We start from the raw sequence: 11,825 nt of genomic DNA on the forward strand, positions 1-11,825 counted from the left end.
TATTCAAGTCAATGTGAACTGGTGCTCACAACACATTTTTTTTTTTTTTTTTTAGTTAAAATATCTAAAAATCAGAAACGAGACATTTATTTGAGAAGCAGCTCTGCGTAGGATATTAAGAGTTTTCATATTTTGTTTTCATTCATGGTAGCTTTTTAATATACTGTAAGTGCATTTAGTTTTATTGCACTAGCAAACTTGTTTACACATAAAATGTACACAAAATACACTCAAATTAAAGGTAACTGTTATAAACTGCTGTAAACTAGTAAGTATTTTTGTCATTTTCCAGTTAAATCTATTATTTTATTTGAGAAGCAGCTCTGCATAAGATATTAAGATCATGCTGTTTTCATATTTTGTTAACTTAAAACATATCAAAATCTGAGACAAAATGACTTGAATGAAAGATTCCTGCCATAAACAGTATTTTTGTCATTTTCCAGAATCATTAAAACTAGAGGCAAATGCCTCTAGTTTAGTCAAATATATGACTTCTTGTCCTACTTTGTTTTTTATATTTTGTTTTCATTCACTGCATCTTTTTAATATAAGTGCATTCTGTTTTATTGCACCGGCAAATTATTTCACTAGTTTTAGCTTGTTTATACTTAAAACAGACATATTTGCCAGCGCAGTGAGACAAAACACACTCCTATTAAAGATAACTACTAGAAACGAATGAGTATTTTTGGTATTTTCCAGTTAAAATATCTAAAAATCATTGAAATGAGGCAGATTTACTTGAGAAGCAGCTCTGCATAAAGTATTAAGACGTGTTTGCTTTTTAATATAAGTGCATTTTGTTTTATTGCACTGGAAAATTATTGAACGTATTTATACTCATAATGTGAAAAAAATCTGCCAGTAGTGAGACAAAGTGCACTTGTTATCAACTGCTATAAATAAATATTAATATTTTATGCAGTGTGGCTTCTCAAGTACTTTTAATGACTTGAAAGAGTGTGTGTTTCGCACTAAACGGGTTTCAGGGCGACTGGAGACTCAGGTGAGGTTTGTAATTGAGTGAAGCCTGAGAAAATGCTGTTTAGGGCCACAGAGACGCACAAACAGCCAGCCATGACTACAACACAGGAAACAGCACGTAATTACGCCTGTGTGTGTGTGTGTGTGTGTGTGTGTGTGTGTGTGTGTGTGTGTGTGTGTGGGACTCACAAAGACGCACTATTCGCTGCTCAGACGCCCCCCTCCCATTGCCGTGGAAACGCAGACATACAGAGAGCGCTTTGTCATCACACTTTTCCACACTCACTCACACACACACACACACACACACTCACTCAGTGTTCATCAGCTCTCCGGCGCCCCCTACAGCTGCAGATCTTCAGTCTCTCATCCATCAGAACCACAAATGCTCACCTGATGAAGCCAGTATAACGTGCAAAAACATCTTTTATTGGAACTATTTTTACATTTATTTAATAGAATTGTTTTTTAAATGTAGTTCTTAAAGCTGGTGTTTTAAAAGTGAAGCATTTACAGTACATATAAATTATATAGTAATTGTATATAAATTATTATATAAATTATATAATGATGTTATTATTTTACAACATTAAATATTATTATCATTTTAATATATTGTATTACATGTTATAAGCTTAAAATATCTTATGAAAATGTGCAACATTTCATTTGATGTACTAAATTGTTAAACTCCTGTGAGCTGGAAGTGTTGATTTCTTTCATGAAAATACTGGATCCTGTAAACCTGTGAGAATACATGAGAACCAGAGCGCTGTGTGTGTGTGTGTGTGTGTGTGTGTGTACTGGTTTATATATCCTGGTGAGGACTTAAACCTGACTACACACAGACTCATGGGGACTCGTGTCACGGTGGGGACCTAAATTGTGGTCCCCACGGGTACAAAAGCTTATAAATCATACAGAATGAAGTTTTTTGAAAATCTAAAAATGCAGAAAGTTTCCTGTAAGGGGTAGGTTTAGGGGTAGGTTTAGGGGTAGGGTTGGTGTAGGGCAATAGAATATACGGTCTGTACAGTAGAAAAAACATTACGCCTATGGAGAGTCCCCACAAGGATAGCAAACCAGACATGTGTGTGTGTGTGAGAGTGAGTGTGTGTCTGACAGACAGTAGAGATCACTGTCAATGACACACACACACACAGAGAGTATTAACGAGCATATTTTGACCCATTTCTGAATTGTTTTTATCGTTGCTGGAGTTTCAGAGAGGAGTGACGAGGATAGTCAAGTAGTCGCCCAACAGCCAACTTATTGATATTTTAACTTCCTGTTTTTATTTGTATTATTTATTTATTTTCTTTAATATTTTTATTTTTATTATGTATTGTTTATTTATTTTCCTTTAACATTTTTATTGTTTATTTTATTTTGTCTGTAATATTTTTACTTTATATTTATTATTAAAATTTAGTTTATTTTATGCTTTGTCTTATTTAGTATTTTTTTATTTAATTAATTAATTATTTATGGTTTACTTTAGCTTTAATATTTTATTTTTGTTAATTTTATTCTTTGTCCTATTTAACTTTTTTTTTTTTTTTATAACTTTATGTATTATTTATTATTGTTTATTTTATGTTTAATATTTTTGTTTATTTTATTTTTAGTCTTATTTAATATATTTTTTAGATTTGTATTGTTTATTTTGTCTTTTATATTTGTATTATTGTGTTTTATTATTTTTATTTTTATATTATTATTTATTGTTTGTTTGATTTTTCTTGAATATTTGTATTTATTCCATGTTTTTCTTTAATGTTGTTATTTTCAGCATAAAGTGCTCTAAATCTGGCGATCTGAGTGTCTCTGACAGGGTTTCAGCGTTTGATCTGATTGTTTAAAGCAAGTTCCCGTCTCTCTGACCCTGTCGCCCCGTGACCCCGTAACCTCTGTATTTCCAGGTTTTGATGCGGCCGCTAAATACAGCATTGTGTTGAGAATCCGCCTCATCGTCTCACGCAGGAAGTTGGTTTGTTCCGTTCAGAGTAATGTTTCCTGCGCTCGTTTCTCTGCTGGATATTCTTGTTCCAGCTTTTGTTTGGACTGAAGCCGTTTATTTTTAGGACTGTCACTCTATTGTTTGGCCATTTTATGGATGGATATTTGATTTGGCCGGTAACCTTCAAATCACACACACACACACACACACACAGATAAACACACAATTAAACAATATACAAAGAAGCACAGCAAAATGTGTACAATATATATATATATATATATAAATATATCATGCATAAATACATTTTGATGACTACATAATTCCTGGACTTACTGCAAAAAAAAAACTTACTCAGTATATTTTGTAGTATTCTTACTCAATATTTTTGTCTTGAATAGTCGTCCAACAGCCAACTTTTTGATATTTTTAACTTAAAGTTTTCATTTGTATTATTTATTATTTTATTTTCATTTTTACATTTTGTTTATTTTGTTTTATCTTTTAATATGTTTAATATTTTTAATTTTCAATAATTAGATTTTTCTTTAATATTTTTATCTTATTAATTTTTTTTTTCATATTGTATTGTTTATTTTATGCTCATATTTGATTAATTAATTCATTTATATATTATTTATTTGTTTTCCTTTCTTTAATATTTTAATTTTTATAATTTGTTTATTTATTATTTATTGATTCTTTTTTCTTTATTATCTTCCAGTGGAGTCAGAAAAATAAACTTAATTCAAAAAATCGAAATCGAAAACTCACTTAATTTTAATACATTTTTCAGAAAATGAGACTTAATATCTTCAGTCATTTTGCTTCTCAAGTAAAGAATTAGAGATTTGTATTAAAAAACTGCACTGTTATTATGAATTATGTGCAACAATCGTTATAAAGAAGGAGATGTTTCTAGACTCTGAGCATCTGGGTAGAAATAAAGCATCTTAATTCAGTAGAGTCACCAGCAAGCAATTTTCTCTCTTTCTTTGAAAGTGCTCTGCTAATTTGTCCTGGTTTGTTGTAGTTCAGAGGAGTTTGCTAAAACCAGGTCTGGAAGAACCTCCTCAGAGCCGGTCTCTCCAGATCCTCTCTAAAATGCCAAATTATTTTTCATTTAGATGCATATCTTTAGTTTCATGCATAATTCATATTTTCAGGATCATTTCCACCCATTAAACAGGCTGGTTTTGCTGCTGTACCTTTAAAGACTTTATGTAAATGACCTCTGTTATGATCAGGGCTGGTCATGTGGGCGTTGATGTGTGAATGTGGGCGGTCCTATGTTAATGAGCTCATAGTTGTGATGTCATAATCACAGTGATTTCTCAATGAGCTTAGTTTCCATAAATGTTGTTTTTGAACTACAGAACATCAGAAGTTGTTAAATAGAATAAAATAGAAATATTAGATGAAAAACCTAAATGAAAATGAGAAATGGTAATGAAATAAAAACAAAGTTAAGTAGAATAGAAGAGAAAAAATTTTTAATACAATAAAAATATCCCCACAAAAATCTTTAGAAGTATGCATGTTAAGTGCCTTCATAGCATTTATTTTTGTTAAATAAATGCAGACGAACTGCTGAGTGGGCGTTGATGTGTAAATGTGGGCGGTCTTATGTTAATGAGCTCATAGTTGTGATGTCAGTGATGATGATTTCTGAATGATTTTGTAGTTTTTGTAGTTTAGTTTTCATAAATGTGAAACGAACATCAAAATTTGTTCAATAAAACAGAAACATTATATGAAAAACTCAAATGAAAATGAGAAATATTGCCTTGGCAGCTAACTGAAATAAGTTGAAGTACTAAAATGACTAAAGTGGAATAAATATAAAGTTAAACTTAAATATATATATATTTTTTTTTTTTAAATGTATAAAGACAAAAATGGTTACATACAATAGAAATATTCCCAAAACTTTGGTAAAATCTTTTTAAAAATGCAAACAAACTGGTGATTGGGTGTTGATGTGTAAATGTGGGCGGTCTTATGTAAATGAGCTGATCGTTGTGATGTCATAATCATGATGTTTTTGTACTAGTTACAGAACATCAAGCCTTTATTTCAAAATAAAAGTCCTTTAAAACACTTTAAAAGGAAAATACTCTCATATGATATCTGATATGATATCTGATATCATATAAAGACTTATATGTCAAACATTAAGATCCAAACGAGTCTGTTAGAACAGATAAACACTTAAAAACATGGTTTCTGTGTTCTGCTGCCACTTTTCATGGAGCTAATTTTCATATTCTTAACCATTCTGTGTGTGTGTGTGTGTGTGTGTGTGTGTGAGTGTGTGTGTGCACCTGGTATTCATCACGTTATGGGGACCAAATGTCCCCACAAGTATAGTAATACCAGTGAGGTCTCGGTTAACGACTAACCCCTAATTAACTACAAGACTGAGGGACTGCAGGAACTCCACCAGAACCAGTTTCCCACAATCACTCGGCCAAAAATCAGCATCCTGTCATCATTTACTCCTAAACATGATTGTCCTTCTCGCAGAACACAAAAGGAGACGTTTAGCAGAATGTGCAGACTCATCTTTATGATACAATGAGGCAGAAATGCATTAAAATAGTGCATAATACTGCATGGAGCAGTGTTGTTATTGAAAACTAAAACTATTAAAAATCATTAAATTGATAAATTAAATTAAATAGAAATGTTGTGTAACTAAAATAAATTATAAATAAAAATAAATAAATTATGGCTAAATTGAAATAAAAAGAATAAAAAAATAAGAAATATTAGCTGAAAAACTTAACTAAAATATATTAGAGGAAAAACTGAAAATTAGAAATATTAACTTGGCAAATTGCTCAAATGAATTGCTAAAATTGCTAAAAAAAAAATACAGCTGAAATTAAAAATAAATTAAATCTAATTGGAATGATTAAAAAACTAATAAAACAGGCAAAAAAATTTAATAAAATGCAACAGAAAAACAGTAGGTGAAAAACTGAAATGAAAATTAAAAATGTTGCCTCGGCACCTAACTGTAATAAATAAGTTAAAGTATTAAAATGACTAAAACTGAAATAAAAAAGTTAAATAGAAATATTTAAGTAAAATGAATAAAAAAGTCATATTGTTTAATAAAATAGAAATATTAGATGAAAAACAAAAACCTTAAATGAAAATTTGAAATGTTGGCAACCAAATTATATATGCATAAGTACTAAAAAAACAAAAAAACTCAAATTAAAAATAAAGCTAAATAGAAATGGTAAAAAAAATAAAATAAAAAGCATTAAAGACTATTAAGAAAATGAAAATTTTAAATTTTAAAATAAAAGCTAATTTAAAATATAAATCAATAATAATATGACTAATATTAACACAGATGTGGGCTACAATTCTAATATTTTTACAGGAATTTTGTTTGTTCTTTTGGAGCCTAACAGCCCCTGATATGAAAAGAAAGTGCTCTAGAAATACTGCTAAAAATCTAATGTTGTGCTTCTTAGGTGAAAACATGAGGAATGACATGAGTTTGAGTGAATAGTGATGGAATTGTGTAACATTGTGGGTGAATTATTAATATAAACAAAACTACAATTCCCACCAAATCTCCACTCATAAAATCCTCCAGCACATGCATGTTTGTTTATAAATTATTTTAATAAATTTACCAATACTGTCTATTCTCTTTGCGCCATTTAACCACTTTTTATTTTTATTTTACCATGTTAAAATCAGCAGAATATTCCATCCGTTTCTCTCTTTCAGTGTGTGACAGTAATTCACTTCTGCTTTTAAACGGAAAACCTTTATTAAATATATGCGGTCCGACGTCGCCTTCCGCTCTCCTTCGCTCTTTCTGCGACATTTTCTGATATTTGCATGAAGCCGCCGGGAGACAACAGCGTCACCGGATTAACCGGAATTACAGAGAGAGAGACGCGCGGATCTCCAATCGTGTCCTTAAAACAAAAACAGAGCGAGAGGGAAGCAAACTTGTGCCAAATCACAATTCCTGCTGGATGTGTGTACTATCGAGGGAATTAGGGAGCCCACAATTAAGCATATGGGCATTAAGATAATTGTCAGTTGTGTTGGCGAACGTGATGGCAGACAGATGGATCAGACTCAGCCCGCTCTCCACTCGGCACCATGGGACATTACTTTGTATTTTACCTGCCTGAATAAATTCACAGTGTTTTCACCAACAGAGGAAGAAGAAAGATTAGAGGATGGAGAGAACGAGAGAGAGAGAGAGAGAGAGAGTTTGGCTCTGCTCACACACTACATACTACTCACACTATTTCTGTAGTGTGTGCTGTGTATAGTTTGTGAATTTTGATGGCATGCTGTAATATATTTGGTACAATGTGCAGTATAGAGTACAAGAAACATGCCGTGCATGCATGCAAAACACTCTATCCCACAATGCAACTTTTCAGCTTGACAGTATATCTTTTTTTAATAGTATTTTAAATATTTTTATTTATGTCTCTTCCTTGACTCATTTAATATTTTTTTCAATAAATAATCATTTTAATTTTGTATATTTTTATTATTATTTTTATTTAGATTTTTAAAATAGAGTGATTTTTTAATTTATAAATGGTTATTTTTAACTTTGTATTTTATTGTTTTTTTTATTTTTGTCTCTTTTTTTTATAATGTTTTATTTGTATAATTTTGTCATTAATATTTAAAAAAGAAAATAACATTTTTAATTAATAATCATTTTAATTTTTATTATTTCTATTTTTGTCTCTTGTAACTAATAGAATAATGAATTTTAAATATATAAATGATTATTTAAAAAAAAAAAAATTATCTTTCTTGACTAATTAATTTTTTATAATGTTTAATCTTTCCATTAATATTAAAAAAATTAAATGTTTAATTCATAACTAATCATTTTAATGTTTTATTATTTGCATTCAGGTCTTTCTTAATTCTTATTTATTTATTATTTTTATTTGTATTTTAAAAAAATAATTAGAATTTTTGCCAATTTGAGTAATTATATTTATAAATTGTTTTTATATATGTTTGTTTTATTTAATTTTTTTCTCTTTCTTGACTCAGATCAAATTTAATTTAACTTTTAATTTAACCAAAACCTTCGTTCACCTTGGAAATGGCATGTCGAGTGCATTGCATTATGGCATGCATTATTCTGCACAGTGTGTTCTGTTATATATTACACATTTTTGGAAATATATTATTCCATGCATGCAGAAAATTAGTATAATATGCAGAATATATACTGCATACTACAGAAAGAGTGTACCCTAACAAAACCGAAGAGAGAGTGAGTGATGGAGGCTGTAAAATGGAGGAGTGTTGCGGGTTTGTGTTTGTGAAGGGTTACGGCTCCCTCTGTTGGCTGTTAACAGCGGAGCGGATTGAGCGGTCAGGCCTGTGTGAAACCCATAGAATGTTCTGGATGCTTTCATCTGCTGAAGAATGAATGCATTTGCATGTTTAGACGTGTTTGTGACGTCTCTCTCTGTGTTTGTCCAGGTGGGCGGCCATCGTGAGGACGGTTTGAGGAGCGGTCACTCCATCGTGGCCAATCAGGTGTCAGTACCACAGCTTCCTGTGTCAGCCACTTCCCCCGACCTCAGCCAGTCTGATCCGTACAGGGGTGAGCGTGACACACACACACACTCACACACACACACTCACGCACACACACACACACTGGCATCATGTGGGCACAGAGCGGGCAGAATGCCAGCCTCCTCCATCTGCCGCCATTTTAGAGCATCACATCACAGATGAGCCTGCAGCGGATTCCCACGCTCACTTTCTGATTTACAGGCCACGGATATAACTGTTTTCAACATTTATAATAATCAGAAATGTTTCTCGAGCAGCAAATCAGCATATTAGAATGATTTCTGAAGATCATATGACACTGAAGACTGGAGTAATGATGCTGAAAATTCAGCTGCGCATCACAGAAATAAATTACAGTATAACAGATATTCACATAGAAAACAGCTGTTTTAAATTGCAATAATATTTAGCATTTTTACTGTATTTTTGATCAAATAAATGCAGCCTTGGTGAGCAGAAGAAACTCTTTCAAAAACCTAAAAAAAAAATCATAATCATTAAATCATAGTTATATTTCCCTGTAATATTATTAATATTGAACCAAAATATACATAAATACATTTTATATAATATATTTATATTTGCAATTCATGTTTTTCATCCAAAATATTGAAGTATTATTACTATTGAGAATATAGAACATTTTTATTGTTATACTTCTAAAATACTGAATTGGGTTTAATTGTAATTATATGTAATATTTTCAATATTAATAATAAATCAATATTTTGATTTATTATTAATATACAAATTGTAATATATATATATATATATATATATATATATACATACTGTATATATATAATTTATTAAATATATTTTAATAGTTATATATAGATACAGTCTTTCCTCTAAAATATTGAATTATTGTGATTAATATTGAACGTTGAAGATTTTTGTTATTCTTTACTCTAAAATGCTGAATTGGATTGAACTGTAATTGTATGCAATATATTTTCAATAGTAATAATAATTCAATATTTTAGATGGAAGACACAAATTGTATTTAATATATTTCATAGTTATTTGTTCCTTTATTATTATTAATATTGAACCAAAATATATGAAACACATTTTTTGTATTATATATTTATCTATTAAAATGTGTGTTTTTCCTCTGAAAGATTGAATTATTATCATTATTGAAAGTTTTTATTGTTATGCTTTCCTCTGTAATGTTGACTTGAGTTGAACTGGTTTGTTGTAAGTAGTGTAATCTCTATCAAATGACTCGTTCTCGCCTCATGTTCAGCCTAATGTGTGAATAATTACCAGTGCGGTAAACCATGCGCTATATTTCAGATGTGAATATGTGGAAGGAAATTGCATATGACCCGGGAAGCGAGGCGTAGAAACTCCAGGCTGGTTTAAAGCGGCGCTCGTGCTCTTCTTGGCAAAGGCTTTCTGTGTGGAAAACCCAGCCAGAGAGTTAATGAGGTGCTGAGCGCTGTAAAATATGAAGAGCAGCATCATAAATAACAGCACTGAGGATCACACATGATTGTTTGTGAACGGCATCCAGCTGGAGCGCTTTAAACAATACTAGCATGGACTTCAGAGCTTTACTGGGCTGTGCCGTGGTTCTTTAGCAGGGTACCATGGTAATATAACATATGTGTAGTTCATTTACAAAAAAGCACCTGAAGTACTGAAATTCATGTGCCATGGTTTTCATATGGTGCTTTCAAGAATACCATGGTACTGTATTAATAATGATGGTACTGGAATAACATGGAGTATCATAAAAACATGAATTCCAGTGCAATGGTATATTCCATAGTACCACCACAGCACTTTTCATTAGCATAATATCATATTTTTTGGACATAATTATATCTAATTTTTTCAAAATGTTTTTGACATTTTTATCTTTTCACTTTTAATTAATTAATTAGTTTATTTAATAGTTTTTTTATTCATGTACTTTCTTATTTATTTTGTTATTTTTGTTTTATTTTCTTAAATTTATGTATTTCTTAAAATTATTTTTAAAATGTATATATTTGAATTTTTTATTATATCATATTTTTTCAATATATTTTTCAAATGTTGATTTATGTGTTTGGTTGTTTGCTTGATTTATTTTTGTTATTTAAAAAAATATTTGAATTAGTATTTGTTATATATTTAATTTAAAATATTTATTGTGTGTGTGTGCGTGCGTGCGTGTGTGTGTGATTTTTTTTTTACCTTTACCATACTAATATTACAGTATTTTATAAAATACCCTGGAGCAAATATATAAATATCATGGTATATGCATGGTATATGAATATCATAATCATTCAGTACAATGGTAAATTTCAAAGTACCATAGTATTACCATCACTGTACCATGGTACCACCAGAGTAATGGGTAATACCATATTTTTGGACATGCACTATGGTAATATTGTGTTTGTGACCATGTACTATAGTAATACCATGTTTTTGGAGGAATATTGTTTTAAAATGTTTGTCATTTTTTTATTTAATTATTTATATAATTAATTAAACATACGTGACCCTAGAGCACAAAACCAGTCTTAAGTCGCTGGGGTATATTTGTAGCACATTTTAATTTACATCTACCATGGTCATATTACAGTATTCTTTGAAATACCTTGAAGTAAATATGTAAATATCATTGTATTTCTTTACCATATAATATAATATCTATGAAACAAAAGTGTTTTCTGCAGCTTTACTGTGTATAAATGGGCCTTCATTGTGTGTGGACTGGTCTCAGTGTGGTTCCCAGCTGCAAGCGCTGAAGCGTGAAACAGCATCACAGCTCTGCTTAAACTCCACCAGGCTTAACCAGATCAAGCCAGCCGTGAACACACAGAGAGGATCGAGACGCTTTCTCTCCGTCCCACTCAAACTTTGCGTCTCCGTCCCAAATCAGGCTTTGTTTGCTCTTCCTTCTCCTCACGTATCCCGTCTGAGCAGCTGTCTGGAGTCATTATTCATCCACAAACACACTCACTCACTACTACAACATGCCACTCACATACTACCATTATTTATTACAATTACTCATCTGCATTACTTGTCCCATGTGCCATGTGATATCAGAGTAACACACTAAAAAAATCTCTTCTGCTCAACAAGGATCATAAAAACAATAAAACTGTGAAATATTATTACATTTGAAATGGCTGTTTTTGATATGATTGTGTGTTACAATGTAATTTATTTCTGTGATGCGCAGCTGTATTTTCAGCATCATTACTCCAGTCTTCAGTGTCACATGATCTTCAGAAATCATTATAATATGCTGATCTGCTGTTCTATT

The 11,825-nt window shown here is 30.9% G+C and overlaps 1 protein-coding gene across 1 annotated transcript in view; it reads left to right on the forward strand.

Annotated features, from left to right (window-relative positions):
- The window catches only part of tcf4 (transcription factor 4), a 181,739-nt gene that overhangs the window by 153,509 nt on the left and 16,405 nt on the right, over positions 1–11,825 (forward strand). Inside the window, exon 17 of the mRNA XM_016548957.1 lies at positions 8,450–8,573. Within this exon, the coding sequence (XP_016404443.1) occupies positions 8,450–8,573 (124 nt within the window). The remainder of the gene's footprint in view (positions 1–8,449; positions 8,574–11,825) is intronic.

This window comes from Sinocyclocheilus rhinocerous, unplaced genomic scaffold (assembly GCF_001515625.1).
Source record: "Sinocyclocheilus rhinocerous isolate Xijiao unplaced genomic scaffold, SAMN03320098_v1.1 scaffold824, whole genome shotgun sequence".
NCBI lineage: Eukaryota > Metazoa > Chordata > Actinopteri > Cypriniformes > Cyprinidae > Sinocyclocheilus > Sinocyclocheilus rhinocerous.